General features: G+C 65.2%; 1 protein-coding gene across 4 annotated transcripts; it reads right to left on the minus strand.

Moving 5' to 3' along the window:
* Nucleotides 1-1478: 1478 nt before the first annotated feature.
* Nucleotides 1479-22171, minus strand: ARHGEF16 (Rho guanine nucleotide exchange factor 16). Of its 4 annotated transcripts, none has more exons than XM_082832319.1 (15): nucleotides 21968-22171; nucleotides 14746-15349; nucleotides 12934-12979; nucleotides 11702-11847; nucleotides 10016-10072; nucleotides 9401-9561; nucleotides 8209-8361; nucleotides 7904-8033; nucleotides 7046-7120; nucleotides 6621-6713; nucleotides 4659-4810; nucleotides 4289-4516; nucleotides 3350-3423; nucleotides 2700-2801; nucleotides 1479-2166 (listed from the first exon to the last, which is right to left on the minus strand). In XM_082832319.1, the coding sequence occupies exons 2-15, from the start codon at nucleotides 15328-15330 to the stop codon at nucleotides 2027-2029; spliced, it is 2142 nt and encodes a 713-aa protein (XP_082688445.1). In that variant the 5' UTR covers nucleotides 15331-15349; nucleotides 21968-22171; the 3' UTR covers nucleotides 1479-2026. The 4 variants fall into 4 exon arrangements, 3 of the variants coding, with proteins under 3 accessions (XP_082688445.1, XP_082688446.1, XP_082688444.1); XM_082832320.1 differs by having other exon boundaries at nucleotides 4289-4477; nucleotides 11678-11847; XM_082832318.1 differs by having other exon boundaries at nucleotides 11678-11847.
* Between the last annotated feature and the right edge of the window lie 2252 nt (nucleotides 22172-24423).

Here is a 24423-nt window from a genome sequence, read left to right on the forward strand (position 1 = left end):
TGTCTGGGCCTCCCCAGGTGGACCCAGCCACCAGCAGCCCCGTCTCCAGTGATGGCCCCTCCCCAGGGTCCCGGGATGTCCTTCCTCCAGGCTAAGCATTCGTAATCTCTGCCTCCGAGGTAGAGGGCCTGCATCCACTTTGCAGAAGGAAACTGAGCTGAGGTCGCTGACCCCAGGTCACTAGAGCAAGGACGTGACCCAGGGCTTTTCCAATTAACTGAAAACGTACCTGGCAACCGAAGGGCGGTGGGCTGGCCTGCCCTCCCCGAGAGTCAGGGGTCAGTGGTGAGAAGGAATAGGCCGGCTGCAGGCAGCTGGGCTTACACGCCGATGCTGCCCACCTGCTTCTGCCCAGGGCACGCACACACGTGCACACACACACACCAAACACACACCTGCCCCTCACCCTGGTCACCAGCTTGCCCCACAGCAGCTCCAGGAAAAGAGCAGGACTTAGCTCACAGGTGGGAAAATGCAGGCCCCAGATTTCCACCTGTCCAGGAAGTAGGAGGAGCTGGGCCTGCTCTCTGGTGACCCCACCCCTCAGATCATGCCTCTTTCACTGAGCCTGGCCCCGCACCATCCCCCCACCCTGCAGAGCACATGCCCAGGATGTTCCTTCCAGCTGCCCCAGGCCATGGAGGTCACCTTGGACGTTAAAGGGAGGAGCTGCCCCTCCCTTCTGGTGCTGAACCCCTCCACCACCTGGTTCAGTGGGCAGGGCTGGGATAAGCTCCACCCCCACCCAGTCCCCTCCCCCTGGCCCGGCGCACTCCTCCACTTCCTCCTGCAGCCAGCCCCACGGATGGAAGGGACAGACGGCTGGGCTCCCCGAGTCACCCAATTCTGGTCAGCGGGTGGGGATCCACACCCCAGCTTTCAAAGGAAGACAGGGCCCCAGTAGATTGTCAGGAGAACGCTGGGAGCCCCACCCCAAGGACAGCACTGCCTGAGCGACAAGGGCAACAGGCATGGGTGTGGGAATTGGGAGGGCTAGCAGGGGGCTTCCCGGGGGAGCAGACCCGTCCTCCTCGCACCTGGCCCAGCAGCGCCCTGCCACCCAGGTGGCCATCACCCTCTCCTGGGAAGCAAGACCCTTCTTCCCCAGCTCAGAGGCCAGGCCAGCCTGCCTCTCCCCACCTGCATGTCCCAGGGGATCCTCGGGGAGCAGACCAGCTGGGAGGTGAGGGATGAGAGGACACCGCAGAGGGGTTCCCACAGCCTCTGCCATGTCCCCGAGTCCCCCAGCCCCACCGGCCAGGCTCAGCCTCAAGGGGCTTCATGGGGATGGGCTTGCCCATGACGCTCCAGGTGGACAGATGAGGCAGGCCCAAGGACTAACACAGGGTGACCATGAATGGGGGCCCAGTACAGGTGACCACACAGAGGGGGGGAACAGTCCCACCCACAGCACGTTGGGAATTTCTCAGGGACTGGTATGGCCTTCACTGGGGCTCAGAAATGTGCAAATCCAGGTGTTAAAGAAGTACTTTAATGTCTCAAAGTCACAATTCCAGTGCTGGCTCTGCAGGGTCACCTGCCGGTAGCTGGTCCTCCTCTGGGAACATGGGGCAGCCCTGGGTACTCAGGGCTGGGGCAGGAGGGGTGCAGGAGGGTGAGCCCTCCAGGTCACCCATGCTCTTCTCAGGGCCATCCGCCTCGATCACTCTCCCATGGCATAACTGCCCTGTGGGTGCACAGGGAGCAGGGCGGGGCAGCCAGGAGCTGGGGGACGGCGTGGCCAGCAAGCAGGCCTGGCTGGGCTCCTCCCAGGGACGCAGCCTGGGGTCAGGGCTGGCACGGCTCCTGAGCTTGCCTGGAGGATGCCCCTCCTGAGGGCGTATGGCCTTCCTCCTTGGAAGTGTCCGGAGCCTGCGCTGCAGCCCATGGGGCCTTGGGAGGCCAGGGAGCTTTCAGGCCTTGGGGGCAAGCCCTCTGCGCTCCCTGGGGATGGACTCCACTTGCTGGAGTGTGGACCAACGCTGCACGGCCGCAGCCTGGCCCGGCGAGGTGCCGGCGGATCTGGCTACACGTCCGTCTCCACCCGCAGCCGCTCCATCCTGCGCATGTTGCCCTCCACGGCCACGCGGCTCGTGATGCTCCGGGCTAAGTCCTCAGGGAACCAGCCTGTCTCTCCATCCCGCAGCCTCTCGCCATAGAGCCATCCTGGACCCAGACCCGGGGCAGGTGAGAGCAGGCTCCTGGGCACCAGGCAGGGGCCCCCGTGTCGGCTCCCCCTCGGAGCTGCTGCTCCAGAAGACGCCAGGGCCAGGCATCCCTCGGAGCAGACCCCCCTCCCCGTCTTGCCCCAGGTCACGTGGCACCTGGGCTTCCATCAGGTGCTCGGCCCCAACTCTGGGCTCAGGGGCTGAGCTCACGCCAGCCAGCCTGCTCCGTCCTGTGCAGGTACTTGCAGGGGCCACCCTCCCGCTTAGGATACAGAGTGACCAAGAACCCACTTCTGGTCCTGCAACTCGGGGACATTTGAGACGTCCTTGAGGGAGGGTACTGAAGGGGGCCCTGGAATCAGGCCCACTGTGAGTACATGCCTACTTCCAGGGTGGGGGCTCTCAGGGCAGCTGACCATGCCAGGTGCTCTGGACCCTTGCTGGGGCCCCCAGGCTCTCACTCAGCACTGGCCTGCCCGGCCCCTCCCACCTGCCCCACATGCCTCCCCCAGGCCCATCCCCTGTGCTCACCGTCCTCTTGCTCCAGGACCAGGACCACATCTGCCTGCTGCAGTGTGATCTCGTCCGCCTGCTTGGCCAAGTAGGCCTTGGTGATCTCCACCTGGAGCAGGTCTGGCAGGGAGGGCAGGCCTCAGGAGCATGACTATTCCAGGGAGGGGGTGGGCTCCAGTCCCAACACACCCCTTGTGGCTTGGTCTCGGTGGGGCCCAGGGGCCCCCAGGTGTCCCAGCACACGGTCACGTGGCAGCTTCCCTCCGGCTAAAGCTGGGACCCCTCCAGAGGCTGCAGGACCTGCTGCTCCCACTTTCAGGGCCCAAATGCCCAGCACCAGCAGAGGGTGCACCCAGCTTCTAAGGGGCCAGGCAGGGCCCGAGCCGGGTGACAGCTCTCCGGGCCAGCCCACTCCAGCTCCTTGGCCTCAGTTTCCCCAGCTACTGAGCAACAGGGAGGATGAGGCCCTGAGACAGCGCTGGGCCTGTGTGTGCAGATAGACACACACATACCTGGGGCTGGGGCCCCTTACCTGGCAGGTCACCCAGGGGGCAGGCTGTGGGGTGGACAGAGGGCTGGACAGCACCTCTCCCCTTCAGGCCCACCCCCCACCCCAGGGCCGGGAAGGGGTTGTGAGCCCTGCTGCGTTCGGGGGGGCAGGCGCTTACCTCCTTTGTTAGTGGGGTCTGGCTGCTGCCTCTCCCAGTGCGTGAGTGCTGTGATCCACCGCGCGCGGTCACTCCTGGGGGCAGAGCGCACATGAGCGAGGCCCAAGGCCGATCCTACCAGCTGATGACCTTTGCTTCACAGTCCCCACCCAGTGTGGCACGGTGGGAGGGTCGGGGTGTCCCTGAGCCCCCCACAGCCTTCGAGGTGGGAAGGCAGTGGGATGAAGGATTACGCTGCCCGGGCACACTTTGGTGAGCCGGCCGGGAGCTGGAGGTGTAAGTGGGTGGCCCCTCTGGTCTCCCTGACCCATTGTGCTGGGGGCCGAGGCGCAGGAAGTCACAGGCTCGGGAAGGAGCAGCAGGCAGGCCTCCCCCAGGCAGGCTGACCCCGAGTCACATCTGGCCAGGGACATGGAGTCGGGCAGTGGCTGCACCCACAGGGCCCAGGCCGCCCTGCTTCCTGGCGCTGGACCCCAAGCGCCCTGCCCCGTCAGCTTGCTGTTAGCAGCGCTCAGCCTCAGCTTCCCACCTGGAAAGGGGGCCGTGCTGGAGGAAGCGTGGAGACCCAGCCAGCACCTTTCTGTGTGCTGGTCCCCCCACCGTCTGCCCTCACTGCCCTGCATGGCCCCCACCCTGTGCTCCAGCCCCACTGTCCTCCTGGCAGGGGCCTCCTGCCTCACGGTCTTTGCACTGCCGTGCCTCTGCTGCAGGCCCCTCCCCAGGGCCCCCACCCAGTGCTCCCTCCCTTGCCTTGTTTCTCCTTGGACACACAGGACAGTTCGGCCACGTATTTTGCAGCTGGCGTGTCCCCCTCCCGGGAGTGTGAACTGCTTAAGGACTAGGCCGTCCCTGGCACAGTGCAGTGCCCAGAACCCTGGATCAGGCATCCCGTCCCCACGGAGCTCTCAGGATCACTCCCGTGGAGCCCTCCCATCTTACGCTGAGTCGGAGGATAGCAGGATCTTCTCCTGGCGGCCCTCACTGTTGTGCAGCAGGGTCAGCTGGAAGGTGTGCGGTACGAAGGAGCTGCGGTTGCCGCCCCCCGGCAGAGAGGCCTCCGAGGGCTCCATCTTCTGGACCTGGATGTGGTCCAGCTGGGCGTAGTCCTGGACCACGAAGCTGTCCTCACTGCAGGGAGACAGGCGGTCGGCCAGATGCTGCAGAGGTCTGTGGGCAGCCCGAGGGCCAGTCAGCCGGAAGGATGCTCTCGAGAGCTGGCCCCAGCCCACCTCCCCGGCTCCAAGGCCACGGCTGCTGCCTGCTCCCCGTCACAAGGCCACGCAGCCTGGCGACCATGGGCGGGGCCCACCTCTTCTTCTTGGTGACCACGAGGACGTCGTTGAACAGGAACAGGTAGCATGTCGGCCGGCTGGAGAGTTTTCGGAAAAGCCCGGTTTCTTCCACCACGAAGAGCTCCCCGCGCTTCAGCAGCCAGCGGGAAGCAGAGATCAGCGGGAGGGACTGGGGGCAGAGCGGACACAGGGGTGAGTCCCGGCGGGGTGGCAGCGATGTGCAGCCATGGGGACTGAGCCCTGCCTCTGGGAACGGGGTGACCAGGCCTCCCTGGGCTGCACCGAGGAAGGGAGTGTGACTGTCCAGGCCGCAGACAAAGGGCTGTTCAGGCCGCGGACAGGAGCTCGGGGGCGGCTGCTCTGGGCCTGGCCCGGGCCCGGACCTTGCACAGCAACCGAGGACAGGCCCGCCCGCTTCCAGCCGGGCCCAGGGGCCCACAGGGCACCTACCGAGGGCTGCCCTCAAACCAGGGCACGAAGCTGCTCTGGGGAAGCCTCCTGGCCCGCCTCACACCAAGCAGGCGGCTCGGATGGCTGCTTCTACGCAGGCTGTGAGGAACCCCTGATCTGCGGGGCCACCTCTGGCATCCAGGGGCCTCTGCTGCAAACGGAGCTCCCTCCCCTTCCGCGGCCCAGAGAACAGGCCCGGCTAAGGCAGACACCCCTGCCTCCGCCACATGGGTCCCATGTCGCCATGGCCGGTGCTCAGACAGCCTTCCGCCAGCAAGGCTGGCGCTCTGGCCTGTCAAGCTGGAAGGGGAGGGGCAGGCAGGGCAGGCTTGGTGGGGACGGAGCCAGGAGGCCCTGCCCACCAGCCTCTGCCCCCCTGACACGCCCCACCGGACACCTCACCCCTCCTGGGGCTCTGAGCCCCCGCACCCCCACCTGGGCCAGCTGCTCTCCTGCCCTCATGCCCTCCAGTTTCGAGACGTGGGGGTAGAGGGGTGAGAGGCCCGTCAGGGGTCAGCCAGGCCCAGGGTTGGGTCTTTGCTCTGGTCGGGGGTATATTTCACCCCAAACGTGACATCTGCTGCCCGGCGGAGGAGAGGCTCAAGACCCCGGCCAAGGGTGTGGGCTCAGCGGGTCCGTGGCCGTCATCACCCAAACGCCTCCTCTGTGAAGCCACCCTGACTCACCCCAAGGAGCCTGCGGCCCTTGTCGGAGCCTCTGTGCCCTCCCTGCCCGGCCCTCCGGCCCCGCCCACGGCACTGGTTCCCATCGGCTCCGGCCTGCCGGCCGCCTCTGGGAGCTAGAGGTCAGCAGCTCAGCCTGATTGATGATAAGCTGGGGCAGGGCCCACAGAGCTGCCCCGGGGACCCTCCGAGTCTCCTGCCCCCCCCCGCACGCCCACAGGGCTCTGCTGCAGCCAGGCCGTGGGGGGAGGGGAGAGCAAGGGCAGTGGGGCGGGGCAGAGGCTGCCTCCGGGCCCTGATTCCAGAGAGTTGCTGCTGGGGCAGCGCCTGGACGGCACAAGGATGGGCTAGTCTGTGGGATGGTGGGGAGCCGTGTGGGCAGAGGTCTGAGCTCTGCTTGCTTGGGTGGAGCTGTAGGCTGCCTAGACCCCCGCCCCCAGGACCGACAGACCCATCCTGGCCCCAGCGGGAAGCCTGAGCTGGCCCTGAGGTCGTCCAGCCCCCGCTCCCAGCACAGCTGACGAGGAGCCTGGGCCCAGGCTGAGCCCTGCCACTGGGCCTGCCACTGGCTCCCCGTCACCGGCCCCGGGGTCTGCACTCTGCCGCTGCAGACCCACCGCAGGCAAGGGGGCGGTGGAGCTGAGACCTGAGGCCGAGGGGCACGCTCTCAGGTGGGAAGAGGCCTGGAGAGGTCGAGGCGGAGGCCCAGCCCTGGGCTTCACCGGCGGGGAGCAGGGGGTCACCCCCAGAGGCCTCTCTCCAGCCTGCACGCTGGGGGGCGGTGACCCCTGACCGCACAAAGAGCCGGGCCTGGGGACAGGTCAGGGGCCGCTGGGGCCCGCCTACCTTGACCTTGCTGAAGTCCAGCTGTGTGTGCAGCGTGTACATCTGCTCCATGCGCTCCATCCGGTGGGCCCCCTCGTTGCACTGCTTCACAAGCTACCGGGCGCGCACGCGAGAGCAAGTGCTGAGGGCCGGCCCACAGCCTGGCGCCAGACCCCACGCCCGCCCCGTCCAGCCGCGCCTGGCCCCCCGCGGCAGCGGCCCTCACGGCTGTCCTGGTCCCTGCCCCGCCCCGGGCTCAGCGACTGTGTGAACGGCCCTCTCTCTGAGCCTCAGTTTCCCCACCGGCACCGTGAGGAGCTTGCGAGGGACCGTCTGGAGACCCTCTCTGCCCCGCCTTCAGGGTCTCTGCCGACGGGTGGGCGTGGGGACAGAGCTCGGGGCTGGGCTGGGGCTGGGCGCCACCTCCCCTACCCTGGACCCCTCACCTTGCTGATGGCCTTGAGTGCACGGCTGGCGGCCTTGTATCTCTCGGGGTGGCCCTGAGTCTTGAGGCAGAGTGTCTGCAGGAAGAGACCAGACGTGAGAAGCCACACGCAGCCTTCTGCACCCCGGCTCAGGGGCCTGCCTGGGGCAGGGGCTCCCCTACCAACGCCAGACCCCGGGGGGCACCCAGGCCCCACCCCTTCAGTTCTTGGCTGTGGTGCTCCAGCCTGGGAGGCCCCTGAAGCCTCTATTTCTCCACTTCCCCGAGGGCCCGGAGGGTCTGATATCCTGTCTGCCTGGGATGCTGACCCGCTCTGCACGGGCCACATGCTGCCTCTCAGAGCTCAGCTGGGCTCCTGCCATGTGTGGGCTCTTGTGTGCATGTGTGTGTACGTGTACCTTTCACCCCACAAGGCCCGCTGCCCCATGAGCTGGCATCTCAGAGCACAAGCCACTCCAGCAAGCCCCTCGGAGCCCCTCTGTCCACAAAACGGGGACGGTGACGGTGCCTGGGTCACCCCAGGCCCACGCCCAGGACAACTGGCCGAGGGTAGGGGAAGCAACAACCCTGAGCGATGCTCGGCAGGGGTCTGGGCGACACCGGATCAGACTCAGGACACGAACGAACCCCGTAACCATCAAGCAGATGAACAGAATCCAGCAAGTGCTGGAGCAGCTCCCGGCAGAGGGAGTTCCACGGGCGGTGCTGCTGACAGCGGCCACGGTCACTGTGGCCGTTAAAGCCGTCCTGTAATTGTCCTCATGACCATACATGACAGATGGAGCGGGGGGAGAAGGTCAGGAGAGAGCAATGCTCTCTGCCTGCAGATGGACCCCGGGCCGCCTCCCTGTGCACTCACGTCCGTCAGGAGGGGCAGCCGGGTCACCCTCTGCATGGGCAGGATCAGGAAGGAGATCATGGGCAGACCCCCACACGCGGGCCGTTGCTCGATCTCCCTCAGGGCCTCTCGGAAGGCAGCGCTGCTGCTTCTGCAACAGAGAAAGGGGTTCTCAGCCGCGGCGGAGGCGAGGCCAGTCCATCAGGAGAAATTGGGCGGAAGCTGCAGAAGCCGGGCTGCGAGCTGCAACGTGCCCCGCGGCAAGGGGCTGGAGCCTCCCGAGGCCACCCCCGCCGGCCCCGTCCCAGGCCCCGGGGCCGGCTCACGTCAGCTGCTGCAGGGCGCGCTGCTGGTAGACCTCGTTGGAGCAGTAGGAGACGTAGGGGTGGAAGTGCCGCTCGGCGTGCTCCTCCAGGATGTCACTGACGTCCTCCACGCACACCTGCGCCCTGTGCCGCTTCTCCAGGTCCTCGAAGAACCTGTGGGAGCGACGGTGAGGCCCAAGGGCTGCTGGTCTGTCCATGGCCCTGCGCGTGTGAGCGCACACACGCACACACGCGCACACGCACAGAGCAAGGCTCCCAGATGCACCCACACCAGGTGCTGGGTGGGTCAGCTGCTAGGGCCCCCCTGGGAAAACCCCAGGACAGATCAGCTCCTAAACCTGAAATAACTGGGCACATACCCATGGCCAGATCCAAGGCCACTTCCTGCTAGAGTCTCGCAGACTCTAGCCAGCATCGTGGGGAGCAGACGGTAGGACAAAAAATTTGCCACTTTGACTGGATTCCCTGGGACTTGGGTCAGAATTGCCGGGAGCCGCCTGGAGCCCCGGCTGCCTCTGCCCGGTACAAGGCAGGGGCAGGGGTTCTGCTCCTTGCAGGTGATTGGGGTCTGACACCTGATCGTCTCCCATATGCCTCACCCCAGTCTGCAAGGGGGCAGGAATGGGACCCACCCCCTCAGGTTAGGGAGGGGACGCTGAGGCTCAGGGTGACACCACAGGGTGTTATAGGGTCACCTAGGGTGCAGGGCAGTGAGGGGCTGGACCCACACAGGTGCTACCTGGACCTCGCCCTCCATGGGAGTAAACACACACACACTTGCTGCCACACATGCATGCACATGAACACACACACACACACAGAGGCCCTGGCAGGCCTGCAGCTACACACCCGGCCCCTCCTCCACCTTCTGGCCCTGCAACCAGAGCCCTGGGCCAGGCACCAAACACCTCGGCCCGGAACACGACCCGGGGCTGCAACTCAAGGCCGCCTCCAGCCTGCTCCGTCCCGCGGGCACCTCACGCCTCGTCACTGGCCCTCTGTGCTTGCACGTCCCCAGGGCCAGCTTTTGGTGGCCGCGGCCCCGTAAGGTTCTCGCGCTCCCTGCCCCCCAGGGCTGCTCCAGGCCGTCCATCTGCACTCGCAGACTGGGGTCACCCAGAGCCCCAGCCTCCCCACCCTCGAGAGCCTGCGCCATCGGGTGCTGGGCCGACGGGCTGGGCCCGGGCCTGACCTCTGGCTGGCGCTCAGCACGTCGGTGATGTTGGAGAAGAGGTGGTGGTGCTCTGTCTGGGTCATGGTCGCCCGCAGCTCCCGGGACTGCAGGAACTCGGCCACCAGGATGCCGAGGCTGTGCTGGTACGAGAACTCGGATATGAGAATCTCAAAGATGGCCTGGGGCGAGAGCAGAGCGGACGTTGGGGCAGCTGCGCCCGCCAGGCCCTGCCTGGAGCTGCCCTGCCACACACGGGGCCTGGCCCGGGTGCGCGGGTGACCAGTGCTCAGGCCGCGGGGATATGATTGGGGGGCAGGGGGCAGGTCGGGACTCGGGCCCCCTGGACAGGACGCAGGCTGGGGCCGTCAGCGCGGCCGTGGGGACATGAGCCCGAGTCCTGGGCTTGCACTCTGGCTCGGGCACTGACGAGCTGTGGCGCTGGCAAGGGCTCCCACCCTCGCCCGGAAAGTGGGTAACGGTAGCCCCCCCAGCCCCACCCCAGCCAGGGCATCAGCCATCGCTGGGTACCGGGAGGCAGCCAATGGGCCAGTGGGCGATGTCGCCAGGGCTGTGGTCCCCGCGCCCCCCACCGGCGTGTCAGAAGCAGGGCTACGCCCCCAGCCCACCCCTCACCTCCTGCCTCTCGTGCTCCTCGGCGGGCAGCTTGTCCAGGATGCCCGACTCCACCACCTGAGGACGGCACGGGCTCGAGTCACCGGAAGCTCATCCTGCCACCGGGCCAGAGCCAGCACGGAGCCAGAGACGCCGGACTGGCTGGGCGGAGCTGCACCTCGTGGGGCACCTGGACCGCCGAGCTGGCCTGTCCCTGCTCGGTCCCCTCACCCAGGTCTCTTCTCCAAGGACACCTCCCCCCTCAGAGGGGCCCTGGGGCAGCCGAGGAAGGGCATGGGCGTCCGGAGGGAAAGGCCTCTCCCAGCTGCCAGGGGCTGGGAGGTGGTGGAGAGACTCAGAAGCACCCGGGAAAGCTGAGGGGCGTGCTGAGCACAGGGCCACGACTCAGGCACACCTGGGCCAGGTGAGCGAGCACCCTGCCCGGAGGTAGGGGTGACACCGTTCCAGCATAGCGCACTGCCCCGCTCTCCACCTCTCAGGCCCCCTGGCCCCTGGCTGCCCCGGCTGGAGCGTGGCTCACTCGGCCACACTATGCCCGCCGAGTGCCTGCAGAGCCTGCCAGGGGCGGCCCTCTGCAGGCCCAGGGCCACCCGATTCGTGCTCCCCTCCCCAGCGGGCTGGGCGGAGGCTGCCGGCAGTGCCTGAGCTGGGCAGGTAAATCCTACGCGTCCTCGGACCCAGAGGCTTGGCCGAGACGCCTGAGCTCAGGTGATGGGAGCAGAACCTCCGGCAGCGTTTCTAGGATAAACTGTCCTGGATCCCACCCCTGACCCGGGAGGTTGCGCACATGCACCTCCGGCACGCAGCTGGCGCCTGGCGGGTGGGAACACACGTGCACTTCCGGAACTTTTCGTCTGCCTGCCCTAACCCCCGCCCCGTCTTGGGCCCTCCCTGGCCGGCGGCCCCATGGCATGCAGTGTCCTGGATCTCGGTGGGCGGTCACGGTGCCTCGGCCCCTCTCCTGCCCCACGGGATGCAAATGAGGAGGCCTGTTGTACCGCAGACAGAAGGAACAGCCAGACGCCCCTCCCTGCTGCCCCCCGCGCCCACGGCCCGCACTGCAGCTCCGTCCCTCGGCTCCCAGGGGACGGCGTCAGGAGGCTGTCTGCCCCACGGCCAGCTGCGCCCTCCTGGGGTAGCGAGAGCTGCCTCCCTGGGTACCTGCTTGGAGCACCGGTGCCTCTGTCCCAGCCGCGCTCTCCACTGGGAACCCACAGCCCTGCGGGGCAGGGACCAGCCCCATTTTCAGGCGTGGAAGGTGAGGGGGCACCTGGCAGAGAGGCACAGCTCCGGCCGGGCCTCTCCCCTCCCCTCTGGCCTCCTCACTTGGACCCTCCTGGCACTTTCTGGGCACAGTCACCTGGGAGGAGGTCCCCTGTGCCCCCAGGTCCCTACAGGTCAGCCTGAGCAGGGAGCTCAGGGAGGGTGAGGGGCTCACCCGTGGGACGACCGTCACACACACACAGATGACACGCCCCTAACCCCTCTCCCCACCGCAGCGACCACCCCCACGGGGCCCCGCAGGGCAGGGCAGCTCTGAGGCACCAGGAAGATCTCCCTGCCAGCTGGGCGCAGACAGGGCGTTTCCAGGAGGCCGCTCCCCTCACCGGGAGGACCACCCACGGGGTCGGGAGAAGGGCCTCCCCGCCAGCCCGGCCCCACCTCTGGGAGCTGACTCCAGGTGACCTGGGGGGGCCGGTAGCTCTTGACCACGATGCGGGCATCCGCCTTTTGGGTCTCCTCAGGGCTGGAGGACTCATCGAGTAAGTCGTCGTCGGACTCGTGGATGGTGTTCAGGCCTCGCTCCCGGATCTCCTGGTAGAACCGGGGATCTGGGGAGAGGGGGTGTGCGTCACCTGCAGGCCTGGGGGCTCTGAGCGGTCCTGGCACCCCAGGAACCCACACGCTGAGTCCTCCCGAGGAGACCCTGAGAGCGTCAGCTGGTACAGGGCCCCCCAGGGCAGGCTCCCCTCAGGCCGGCTGGCTCCCGCGGCTGAGCTGGCCGAGCCCAGGGCAGGGGTGGCATCCCCGTGCAGAATGTGGCACCTTCAGAGCTGGGCTGAGCCAACACGTCAGAGAGTGGCACGGGCCAAACTGCACGGCCTTGGAGAGGGGACTGGGCAGCGGCCGTCCCCAGGTCGGCCAAGGGCGCTGCAGGCCGCCTCCTGAGAGCCCCCCCGCCCGAGGTGAGGTTTCCCGCTCTCCGGCTCTGCAGTGGCCAGGCGTTCAGCAGCCCCACCGGGTGGGTGCGTGGCTCGGGACGGCCCTGAGGCAGCCCCTCCTTGCAGCTCCCTCCCGCCCGGGCTCCGAGACCTGGGGCCACTGCTGCTGTCCTGGGGGACGAGGCCCGATCCTGAGGCCTCCCCACGCCCGGACCTGTGGCTGTCCACAGAGGTTGGGGCTGGCAGGGAGGGGGCCCTTTCTGGCTGGGGGCCCTTACACCCACTGGCTGCTGCATCCAGGCTGGGCAGGCACCTACCCACCAACTCCCATGGGGTCCTGCTGGCATCCACCCCTCGGCAGGCTGAAGGCACAGCCCAGATGTTACCCACGGCCCCTGAGCCTTTAACACTGGGTCCCTGTGGCCTGTGTCTCTGCACCCCAGGCCCAGGGCCCTCTGCCTGGCCCTGGTCCTACCGGCAGGGCCTGGCGCACACACTGTGCTTAACAAACATCTGCTGAGGGAGAGTGTGGAGGCTCTGTCTGCCCGCCGCCCCGGGACAGCACAGAGTCCAAGGGAACTTTCTAGGCCCATCAGAGCTGCAGGGTCAGACGGGCCACCAGGCCCTCCAGTCCCCAGAGGGAACCCATCCAGCACGTGGTTCTCCGTCTCCCCCAGGATGCCCGAGTGAGACCTGCCTCCCCAGGGCCCAGCCCGGCCGCAGTGCCGCCCGACGGCGCCCCTTGGCCACACTCACCGTCCTTGAAGGAGCCCTTGTGTGCGCGTTTCCGCCCCAGCGTCTTCTGTGCAGAGAGACCCAGAGACACGGGCAGTCAGCAGGGAGGAGGGGCAGTGGGCAGCAGTCCCTGCATCTGGGCCCAGAGACCAGACCCTCCACATGTGACGCCACGCCCAACACGAGGGGCCTCTGCTGGGCATGGAGAAGGTGCTTAATAAATGTCGGCTCCACAAGGAGGCAGAGGCCAGGGCAGGTAGGACGGGGTGGGATGGGGCTCAGAGCAGGCAGGGCAGGTGACCAAGGGCTGGGCAGGCCCAGGAGGGCTGCCGAGAGGAGATGCTCAGGAAGGTGCGCCTGGAGGGAAGCCGAGGCAGCACAGGTGTGGCTGGGAGATGGCCTAGAAGAGACACTGGGGTGGGAGCCAGGGCCGCACGGGGGCCCCACGAGTCCGGGACCTGGGGTGGCAGGAAGAGCAGAGCCTGGCAGGTTGGCGTCCAGCTCCAGCACAGGCCCGGGGCCCCAGCAGCTGCTGGTGGGGCTGCAGGGGTGAACTGGGGGCGGGCAGGGCTCTCAGGGCCCCATACCCCCGTCCTTCCAGTTGCCACTAAGAGCCCGCTTCCTTTGGGACACCGTTTCCCCTGACCCACAGCTGCACGGGTTCCAGGAAAGTGGGAGCTGGTTTCTCGAAATAAGTTGGAGCCTGAAACTCCCCGGGCTGGTCTGGAATGTGTGGTGCTCCCAGGTGCACCCGGCTCTCCCTGCTGCCCGCCCGGCACCCCCCAGCGCCCCCACCCCTTCCACCTCCAGGCCCGGGCACCCGCTGTCTCCGCAGCCCGTCCTCCACCTGGCTCCCATCCTGTGTCCACGCCTCTACTTTAACCCTGTCTTTTCCGGGACTCCTGACCACCCCCCGGCCCTGAGCTCCTGGGGAGCCCCACCTCTGTGCTCTCTCAGCACCATGAGCACCCCCAGCCCAGCCCACGAGGCCCCACCACCCTGGGAGCTCTCCTGGGGCCTCTGCTCACTGGGTGCGTGAGGCCTCAGGAAACGTTGGCTGGCCGCATGAACCAAGCATGAGTGAACAATGGACCCTGCAGGCCTGGCCCTGGGTGGGCGTGGAGGTGCCGGGGTCCAGGCTGTGCCCTGCCTCGCAGGCCAGGGGTGTCTCTAGCCCAAGGACAGCGGTCCTCCCTGCCCTGCCCCTCTGCACGCTGGGTCACCAGCATTCTGACAGGTGGTCTGGGCTTCTCCCCAGATCAGGGCCAGGGCTCATGGTCTGGGCAGAAGCCCGTGGTGGAGGAGGCCACCGGGACGCGCCTGTGGGCACAGACAGCCCTGAGCCGGCGGTCAGGCAGGGCAGGGAGGGAGAGCGTGCAGGGCAGCATCCGACTTCCGAGCGGCCACAAGCCCTCCTGAGTCCCCGACGGGCGCCCCGCGGGCAGACAGATTCCAGGCCAGTCCATGCTGCAAAGCCATGACTGAAATCTGTCCTTCAGATGGGCTGGCTCCCCCTCCGTGCTCAGAGCGACTTGGAGAGAAGGGCTGGTCCTCCCCGGGCTCCGCTCCCCGCTGTGGCTGAGAGCCGGGGTCCTGGCTAACACCTTCGGTCTTCCTGAGCCTCAGCTGCCTCATCTATAAAATGGGGACATTCACACTCTGCTCACGGCCCGGCTGTAGAGCTTAACTGGAATAAACCCTCCCAGGAGCCTGCACAGGTGCGTGGCTGCGTGAGACGTGAAGGTGTGTTCGGGCCCCTTCCCTGCCCACGAGCTCCCGAGGCCCCTTGAGGCACGGCCCCCGCCGCATTGCCCAGGCAGACGAGCCCCCTACCTTATTTCTGGCCGCGGACCGAGCAGGAGGCTGGCTGGGCTCCTCGGCCAGGGCTGGGATCTTGGGGCTGAGCTGGACGGGGCCGCCCTCACCGCTGGGGGTCCCCAGCCCCTTCATGGCCGCCCGGTAGGATTGGTTCCTCAGATTTCGTCTCAGCATCCCCCCAGGACCCGTGTCCACGTCCATGTCGTCCAGGGAGAAGCTGGGGGCCGGGAGGAGCCGGGGGTCCCGCCGGGCAGCCTCTTTGCTGAGCATGGCCGCCCCAAAGCTCTGATGGCGGGCCGGGGTCTTAGCCTTGCTGGACACAGCCAGGCTCCGGGGGATCAGCTGCTGAGTGCCCATCTTGAGGGCTGCCGGGCTCTGCGTGCTCAGGACGATGGTCCTGGGCTCCTGGGCCTCGGGGGACGGCGACGGGGGCACCGGGGTGTCGGGCTGGAAGGCGGCATTGCTCCTGCTTTGCAGGGGTCCCCGGACCATCGGGAGCCGGGACGCTGGGTTTCCCTCGGTGTCGAGTTGCAGCTCCGAGTGGAAGCGGTGTTCTAGGAGCTTCTCCTCCAAGGAGCTGTCCGAGTGCTGCTGGGACATGCTGAGTGGCCGCGGGGACCTGGGGGAAAGGACAGAGGTGAGGGCAGCCCTGCTGCAGCCGGAGCCCGAGGTATGGCTGCCAGGATGCGGTGCTCAAAGGCTGGCTTCGCAGCCAGGAGCTGAGCTGCTACACCCTGTGCCTCACTTTACAAATATGTAAAATGGGTACAATAATAAGTACCCAGCTTCCTGAGGATGCTGGGAAAGGTGGGGAGCTCATCCATGTAGTGCTTAAACAGGGACCTGGCCGCCGAGGGGCTCTGGTGTCACTGGTGCCGAACAGAAGGTTATCTGTGAGCCTCAAGGGGAGCGGCTGAAGGTTTAGAACTTCATACGACGCAAACGTCATGGAGAGAACTCACTCCTTTCATTCTTTCCCATTTACTTTTAATAAGAACAAGGATAGCCACCACTCATATGCTTCTTATAAATGCAGAACTTCTGAACGTTAAAATTACAAGGGCCGGGTAAGGGTGGAAGCCTTGTTCAGATGGAGAACTAAGATTCTAAGTCACCCGCCCAGGTGGTCCCGCTGGGAGGGAACCTCAGCTCAGAGCTACACCACGGCACCCCGTGCCACTTCCCCTGTGGACCTGGGGAGGACCGCTGACCCAGGAGTTTATCCAGCAGCTCTGTGTGGGGGGAGGGCACGCCCTGCTCTCTCCCACCTGGGTGCACGCAGCCGGAGGGGGCCAGGCCTGGGATGGTGGGCGCCACCAGGGACCCACTGTCTGTCCCTGGACCCACCTGGTGGGTTCCAGCCCGAGCATACCTCACACACACACCTTGGGTCCGGGTGCTTCCCCCTGGAGGTTCTGAGCTTCAGCCCAGGAATCCCTCTGACAGGAGGCTGGGAAGGTCTGGCCACATGGGGTGGCCTAAATCACGGCACAGTGGGAACAACTCAGGGGCCCCCAGAGGCCTGGCCCTCCGCACTGCTCTGCTGCCCCAGCTCCCAGATTCTCTGGCTAAAAGCATCCCAGGAAGGTGTGAGCAGCTCAGCCTCCCGGGCTGCAGGGAGGGGCTACCGCTGGAGCCCTGGCCACGCCCACAGCAGGAGGATGGCCCACGCATTCCTGGGGACATTCTGAGTCCCCAGGCCTCCCTGGGCGATGGCAGCCGTGGGTGGGTCTGCACCTTCCTGGGTCGCCCTCCCTGTGTTAACTTGGCTGCACTGTACCCAGGCCTGGCCGAGAAATGGGCTTCTTACAGGTTTCCATCTATGCAGGCCAAGCAAATGCACCCCAGTGGGCATCCAGGAGACGTCCAGCTCCTGAGTCCTTTTATCTAGCCACCGTGTATTTCCCATGGGGGTGGTTTACATTGTATAACACGGAGACTGTGGTGCCCGTGACCCCTGCCCGCCCCATCCCCTCATTCTTCCTCCTTCCTCTCCCTCCTTCCCGTCTCAGGCCCCAGGCCTGAGTCCCCTCCTCTGAGCCCAGGCCCCAGACCCAGCCAGTGGCACACGTCCTCTCCCGGAAGAGGGCAAAGGCTCTTCCGGAGCCGGAAGGTGCCAGACAGAGCCTGTCAGGCCAGCCCTTGCTGGGTGTGATCTCGGTTCCAAACAAGGCAGCCGCACCCACAGGCCTGGGGCGCCACCAGCCCGGGACCCAGGCCTGAAGGGGAGGGGCACTGTGCCAGGGGCGTGGGCCACTGCCCTGCTCTTGCATGAGCTCCAGGACCCGGGCCCGGCTGGAGCCGACTCCTGGGGTTGCAGCTGTCGCAGGACCCCTGTCTTCTTCCTCCCACTGCTTAGCTGATCACAGAGCTACCTGGGCATAAGTTCAAAGGTCAAACAGCACCGAGAAGAGAGACTTATCATCCAAGATGGGCGTCCCCTCCTCCGCGCCACCCTGTCCCCCACAAACCACCACTCCTGGCTTTTCAGCGTTCCCCCAGTTTCTAAACAAGCCGACTCGCTATTTTGAGATCTCCTAGCCTGGGGCATCACTCACCCTCCCCTGGCTGTGTGAACGAGGCTCCGCCCCCGGCTCCGCCATGCCCCCGTGGGTGTTTGTGTTAGCCTGGCCGGTTAATAATTCTCTCTTGTTTACTGGCTGGCTTTCTTCCAGTTAATTTTCCCCCGTGCATTCCAGCGTCCCTGCCCTGGGCATCTGGATCGTGTGCTCCATAGGGTCCGACCATCAGTCCTCTCTCCCCAGGCCCTCCCTTCCCGGCTCTCAGGGCAGGAGCTTGGCCCCCTGACCCCCACCCGGCATCCTGGCCCTCCCTTTCCTTCCTCCCCCACCACTGAGCTGGGGCCCAGCCCCTGGCACCTTCCCAAGGCAGCATCAAGGGAGGGAGACCTCTGAAAATGTCTTCTTCATGCCTTTAGAGTTCCACTGGAGATTATTTTCTTCCAGAATGGAGAAGCCTTCTTCCCTTGCCTTCCTACTTTCACTGCCAACGAGACATCCGACGCCGGTCTGACTTCACCTCCTTGGTCACGACAGGGGCTCTCTTTCCCCTGCTCCGCTTTACCACCTATGGGGACAGGCACGGCGACAGATCCACGTTCACTCCCTGAGCCACAGGCTTGTGCGTCCTTCCCCCCTGTTTTAGGTCCGCGTGTTTTCCAGTGCTATTTCTTTGATAAATTCTCCCACCTCCGTATGCTCTGGTCTCTTTCTGGAACAGCCTTTAGTGAGAACCCCTCACTTCCGACCGCTTCTCTCCTTCTCCTTCATCTCTTGTTCCCCTTTGTGGGAGATTCCCACCTTTCCACCAAATGATTGTTGTTTTCCTGGTCCCACGAAGAGCTCTCTCTTGCTCTTTATGCAGAGCAGCCTGTTCTTGTTTCGCGGATGCCACATCCTCTTTCAATGTCCCAGTCAGCTGTCGGCTCCCATTTAGGAGACAGGCGTGTTCTGGTGGGAGACCCGTGTGCCCTGTGAGCACACACACGTGAGCACACACGTGAGCGCACACACGTGAGCACATGCTTCTGCCTGGCAGGCTCTTTGGGACTCCCCACAGGGTCCATGTCTGGAGGCTTCTCCTCCAGCCAACTGGCTCTAAGAGTATCTCTTCCCACATCCTCACCGGACACTGGCCCTTGCCTGGTGTCCTGCAGCCAGTGCAGGGGAGGGCCGAGAGCACAGTTGCAATGGCGGCCATGTTCTGTGGGCAGCAATGCCACTGAGAGAGAGAGACCAGACACCCGGCAGTGACCACTCGAGCCACAGAGGCAGGTCTGCTCCCCAGCAAAGGCAGCCCTGGGAAGCTCCCCCACCGATGCCCACGGCAGCGAGGGCCGCGTGCTGTCTGTATGTCCCTCTGTCTCCCTGGCGAGGCTGTGCGTCCTTCAGGAGCAGGGATGATTTCCTATCTACGTCCCCACAAACAGTTGGGCTCAATTCGCAAGCTGATGTGTGAACGCTGATATCGTGGGCACCTGCCTGGCTCTGCTCTCCCTGGAACCGTGTCTTCCTGAAGAGGCCTGGGTGTTCCGTGTGGATAACTATAGCCCACTTGGTACTTTGCTTCAGGTGTGCCGAATCCACCAGGGCAGCTCCACAGGAGCTTCTAGACCCATCCGTGCCCCCTCCCGGGTGACGCCCTGCTGTTTCTGCTCAGGGTGGGCTGGGGAGGGCCCCTTACGGCTGAGCCCTGGGAACCACAGCTTCTCCCTTTGCCACTAAGCAGCCCTTCCTGGTGTCCCCAGCACATGTGCAGGGGTGGGTAAGGGACAGGCGGGGCTTGGGTGGGAGGAGCGGGGGCTGGGAGTCCACAGGTGGAGGTGGGGGAGGTCTCTGGCAACCTCAGGTGACCCGACCCAGCCTGTCTGGTCCTGTGTTGCACTTGGCCCTGCCCTGGCTCTGCATTTCACTGGCCTGGCCCAGAGGCCCCTTGCAGCCCAGCACCCCTGGAGCCCTCGTTTTTCCTGACAGATGGGCTTCCCAGGACCCCGGCAGGCTTGGCACCGTCCCTCCTGCTGCCCTGAAGAACACAGCCCTCCTGGCCTGGGCCTGGGGCTCTGGTCGCAGCAGCTCTCACAGCCACCAGGACCCAAACCGCACCGAGTATGGGACCTGCCACCCCTTGGGTGATGTCACCACAACACCTCCATCCGTGGGACGTCTGTCCCTCTAGGTCCAGCTGACGGGACCCTGCCTGGCGGGGCTTGGCCTCCCTGGCACCGTGCACACGACCCCATCTTTGCTCAGACAAACTTGACCCATGATGATGGCCTTGTGTTCGGGTAATTCTGCCCGGCCAGGTTCCAGACCTGGAGTCACATGGAACGTGGGGCAGGATTTGGCTTCGTAAACCCTGCAGCGCGTAGCAAACACTTCTGCCTGCAGGGTGGCCAGGGGCAGCTGGGGGCTCTCGACCGGAGTGGCTTGGCCCCCCGGGGGACACTTTGCCGAGCCCGGAGACATTCTTGGCGGTCACAGCTGGGGCTGAGCTACCAGCCTCTTGTGGGCAGAGCCCAGGGACACTGCTCAATACCCTACAGGGCCCAGGACCACCCACGACGAGGAATCATCCGGAACAAATGTTGGCAGTGCTGAGGTAGAGAAACCTCGGTTCAGCTAACTGGAGAGTCACCCGCCTCCCTAGAGGTTGGGAAGACCCGCCTGGCTGTCCTCAGTCCCGGACACAGCCTGGCAGTGGGAGGGGCAGCGGCAGGCCTCGTGCTCCTCCCACCCCGAGCAAAAGCCTCCTGCTGTCTCCTTCCTATGATGCCTCTGGGCACCGGCAGCCTCAGCCCGCAGTGTCCACCCAGACAGGCCCACCCGTGGCTCCCACTCCCGGCTCTGAATCCAGCCGCCCCATAAACCCAGCCCCCGTGCCAGGCTTGGCTGGCACACACAGTGTTTCCCCAGAGGAGCTCCGGATAAGAAATCAGAGCCCTGACTCCGCCAGGTAGCCTGGACAGGTGACCCACGGGTGTCCTATAAACACCTTCTCTCCTTGTGTGTCTAGCCCCTCAGGGATCTTCTGGACGGCAGGCATTTCCCTGCTCTGCTAGGTGAGGAAACCAGGAGCAGAGGGAATGTGACCTGCTGAGGTCAGGCTGCCGGTCAGCGGAGAGCTGGGCTAGGAGCCAGGCGCTGTCCTGACCCAGATCACTGCCCCAGTGGGCCAGCTGGGTGAGTGGCGACTCTCACTAGAAATAAAGATGCTGGTACAGGCGGCCGGTCGCCCGAGAGCGACAACGGCCACAGGCGAAAGAGAGGGGCAGCTGAGATCCATTCAGAAACTGAAACTAGAATTCCAGGACCCAGCCGCGGGGAGTGGCCGTGCCCATCGGGTCACGCACAGACTGGCATCTCAGGGGCCCCGCCGGCAAGCCACGTCACGCCACCTCACTCTGCACCTGGTTTCCTCTCGTGTGGGTGAAGAGCGTCTCCCGTGTAGGGTGAGAGACACCCCCGTCCCGAGCCCCTGGGGAACCAGAGCCCTTGTGGAACAGAGATGCCCCTGCCCTGCATAGATTCCTCCCCTGCAGGTGCCCAGGTAGGAGGGGGAGGGGCCTCCGCCAGCTCACTCCCCCCTGCCAGGAGAGCTTGGGAAAGCCCTGGGCAGTGCCCGTGATGTGATGCTGGCTTCTGCGGCCCATGGGCATCTGCAGGGTGGTAACCAGAAGAGGATCCAGCTGCAGCTGAGTCAGCACCCTCTAACTGCTCCCATTTCACGGAGCAGGAAACTGAGGCCCAGAGGGCTTAAGTAACAGGTTACACAGAGCCGGGATTTGGACCTGGGGTCCCCGCCCTTAAGCACGAGGCAGCAGGGGTGCAGGGCAGACTGGTTGGCCTGACAAGCACCCACTGAGCCGCCACCAGGAGGTGCAGACTGTTCACCTCCAGGTCAGATGCGAGCTCCCGGCCGCCCCCCCACCGCGTGCCCGCTGCTGGGCTGAGGTCCACACAAATCTCAAAAAGATCCTTGCTTCCCGGATGCAGAAACGGAGGGTGGGCAGCTAAGCCAGGCGTCCTGGCAGTAAGCGGGACCCACAGCTTTGGGAGCCGAGCCCCGCCCTCCTCCCTTCCCCCTCCTTCTTAGCGGGATGGGATGCACGCCAGGACCCCTCCCTGCCGCCGAGTCTGCCTACCAGAGTGGGGGAGGAGTTTGTTCCCAGTTTGATGTGGGGAGGGGGTCCTCATTCTTGGGGCTGCTACTCCTGGTGCCAAAGCGAGTTTGGGCAGCAGATTCTCCCGGGTTGCTGGGAGGGTCGTTCCGTGCGCACCCTGCCCCGCCTTTTCAAAGGTCCTGGGGCTCCCTAGGGTATCTCAGCCCTGATGCCCCAGTGGGAGCTCTGGCTGCGAGTCCCGTCCAGGGCGAGGGAGTGTCCCCTAGGGCTCAAAGGAGGGGAGGAGCAGGGAGCTGGGACGCCCGAAGCCCAGGGGAGCGGGGTGGGGGGGGTCAGAGGTCAGGGGCTCTAGGTCCAGCCAGGCTCTGTCCCCTCCCACAGCCCCCGCTGGGCAGCCGCCGCGGAGGCGGGCAGCCGCAGAGTGACGCGGCCCCCGGGGCAGGGCTTGCGGGAAAAGCGAAGGGGAGGAAGTGCGCCCTCGGCCTTGCCAGCCCCCTCCCCAAGGCTCATCCCCACCACCTCGCTCACCCGTCCCTTCCCAGGCCCACCTGTCTCCCAGGCTCACCTGTTCCCCCGTCACCTGTCCCCCAGGCTTACCTGCGCCGTGGGGCGGAGGACGGAGCTACGAGCTCGGCGGCCGACGGGGGCCGGTCCACCTCCAGGCTCTGCAGGCCCCGAGCTCTGTCCCGGCCGCTCGGTCCCTCCCTGTCCCCGCCCCCCCACTTCCTGTGCGGCCCTGCAGGAGGCGGCAGCGCTCCGGCCCCACCAGGTGGGCGGCCAGGTGGGCAGGGCGCGCGCCAGGCGGCTCCTGCTCCGAGTGCCGGGCGGGAGGGGCCGGCGGGGCGCGCCCCAGGTACCTGGCTGCGCAGCCTGCGTCACTGTCCCCACCTGGCCAGCCGGCGCCCACGTGACCTGCAGCCGAGCTGCCTCGGCCTCCGAGTCCCGATTGGAGTCGCCCTTCTGGGACCGCCCTCCGCCCTTCGCCCTCCACGCCCACCGCCTCGGGCCTGGCGTCGCCTGCCAGGGTGACGCCAGGGCTACCCGGCTTCACCCCTCTGCGACTCTGCATTTCTCCTTACGGGCCCGGCTCTGCTGCCCCCTCCTCCAGGAAGCCCTCCAAGAAGCCGACCAGCCCAGCGGGGAATCGGAGGTTTGCAAGGCCTCCACTGCTCCAGAAAGGGCCCCACCTTTGCAGAATGGCGGCCAGAGGGCAGCCCAGGAGCTCTGGAGAACTCTGGCTGCCTTCAAGGTGTTTGCTTTGTTTCCATCACCCCCATTTTACAGATGAGGTTCCTGAGGCCTGGAAAGTAAGGTGCTTGCCAGCCGGCACAAAATTGAGTCTGGACTCCAAGCCTGCCCTTCCCAGGCCTTGTTTAGGGTGGGTCCCCTGGGCAGAGGCTGCAACAGCCCCCCAGCTGGGGTTTCCGGAATCAGCCTTCCTGGCACTGCAGGAGATGCTGTGGGCGGGGACAGGCGGGTTTCCACTCTGAGCTTGGGCTGACCTGCCAGTCAGCCAGGCAGGGAGCCCCCCTGCCATGCCACCTGCCCTATGTCACCGACCACCCCAAATCCCAGCTCACACCAGCCCAGGGTGGCAACAGTGGAGCCGGCTCTCAGCACACTCAGGGACTGCCCGTTACTTCCTCCATCAAGGGCAGAGGCCTCAACTTCCCCGTGAGGCCCACACCATTGCCCACACTCTGCCTGTGCAGCCCGCAACTTCCCAGCATTCCCTTCTCTGCAGGGGGAGAAGGCAGCCCAACCCAGGAGACCTGCAGCACCACCTCCCTGTGCGAGGAGCATCCTTCCTGCCCCACGGGGCCAGGGGATGAGCTTTGGCCCAGGAACCTGGAGCAGAAACTTTTAGAGCCATTGCCTGTGCCTGCTGGATCCCCCGGGCCTTTGCTTCTGCTAGGAGAGGGTCTCCAGCCCCAGAATGAGGAGCCGAGTGGAGCAGAGCCACTGCCACTGTTGGAAGCTCCTGACACGGGGGGCATGTTTGTTACAGCAGCACAACCTGCTGGAAGCTGGCTGATGTTGATGCCTTCATCTGGGGCCAGCCCAAGGTTCATCTCCAGCAAGCCTCCTCCTCCTTCCTGCTTTCCTCCTACTTTACTCTTAGGTATTTATTGAGCAGCTACTGTATGCTGACTACTGCGCAGGGCATCAGAGATACAGCCTTGAGCAAAAGTGCCATGATCTCTGTCCTCATGGAGCTCACTGTGGGGAAAGACAGACAAGTGTAAAATGACAGCCACTCGGGGTTCCAGCAAAGACACAGTGATCAGATCTCGTGGAAAGACCCCTCTGGTAGTTGAGGAGAGTGGAGGGTGGAGGGGCCAAGACAGATACCCTGCCCCACAACCCAGACCAAGGAAGCTGATATCGTGCTTCTGCTTGAATACTTCCAGGACGGGGAGCTCACTACCTATCAAGACCAATTATTACATTGTCCCTGGTTATCATGTTCTTTAGTCATTCTTTTTAAAATTTATTTTATTTATTTATTTTTGGCTGTGTTGCGTCCTCGTTGCTGAGCGCAGGCTTTCTCTAGTTGCAGCAAGCGGGGGCTATTCTTCATTGCACTGTGTGTGCTTCTCATGCAGTGGTTTCTCTTGCTGCGGAGCACAGGCTCTAGGTGCGTGACTTCAGTAGTTGTGGCACACGGTCTCAGTAGTTGTGGCTTGTGGGCTCTAGGGTGCAGGCTCAGTAGTTGTGGCGCATGGGCTTAGTTGCTCCGCGACATGTGGGATCTCCCCAGGCCAGGGCTCGAACCCCTGTCCCCTGCATTGGCAGGCGGGTTCTTAACCACTGTGCCACCAGGGAAGTCCAGTCATTCTTGATATGACACGGAATCCAAATCATTTGTCATCCTGGCATGTTCCCCCAAGATGCTTCAAAATGTGTGAAAATCCCCCTTCAAATGCGGGGGGAACACTCACCTCCTCTCTTCTGGATACTATTCTTCTGTTAATACAGCCCCTTCCTGCCACAGCTCTTGTATGTTCATCCCATGGCACAGAGCCCAGGGCCCTGTATACAGCAGGTGCTCA

This window comes from Leucopleurus acutus, assembly GCF_964270905.1.
Source record: "Leucopleurus acutus genome assembly, chromosome: 2".
Classification (NCBI taxonomy): Eukaryota; Metazoa; Chordata; class Mammalia; order Artiodactyla; family Delphinidae; genus Leucopleurus; species Leucopleurus acutus.

What these genes read in the sequence shown, in the direction of transcription:
- ARHGEF16 (XM_082832318.1), bottom strand. Translation starts at nt 15,330, where the DNA reads ATGTCCCAGCAGCACTCGGACAGCTCCTTGGAGGAGAAGCTCCTAGAA. An exon ending in GGTCCGCGGCCAGAAATAAG is followed by an intron (nt 12,980 to 14,745) that starts GTAGGGGGCTCG and finishes CTCTCTGCACAG; the next exon opens with AAGACGCTGGGGCGGAAACG. An exon ending in GTGCTGAGCGCCAGCCAGAG is followed by an intron (nt 8,362 to 9,400) that starts GTCAGGCCCGGG and finishes TCGCTCCCACAG; the next exon opens with GTTCTTCGAGGACCTGGAGA.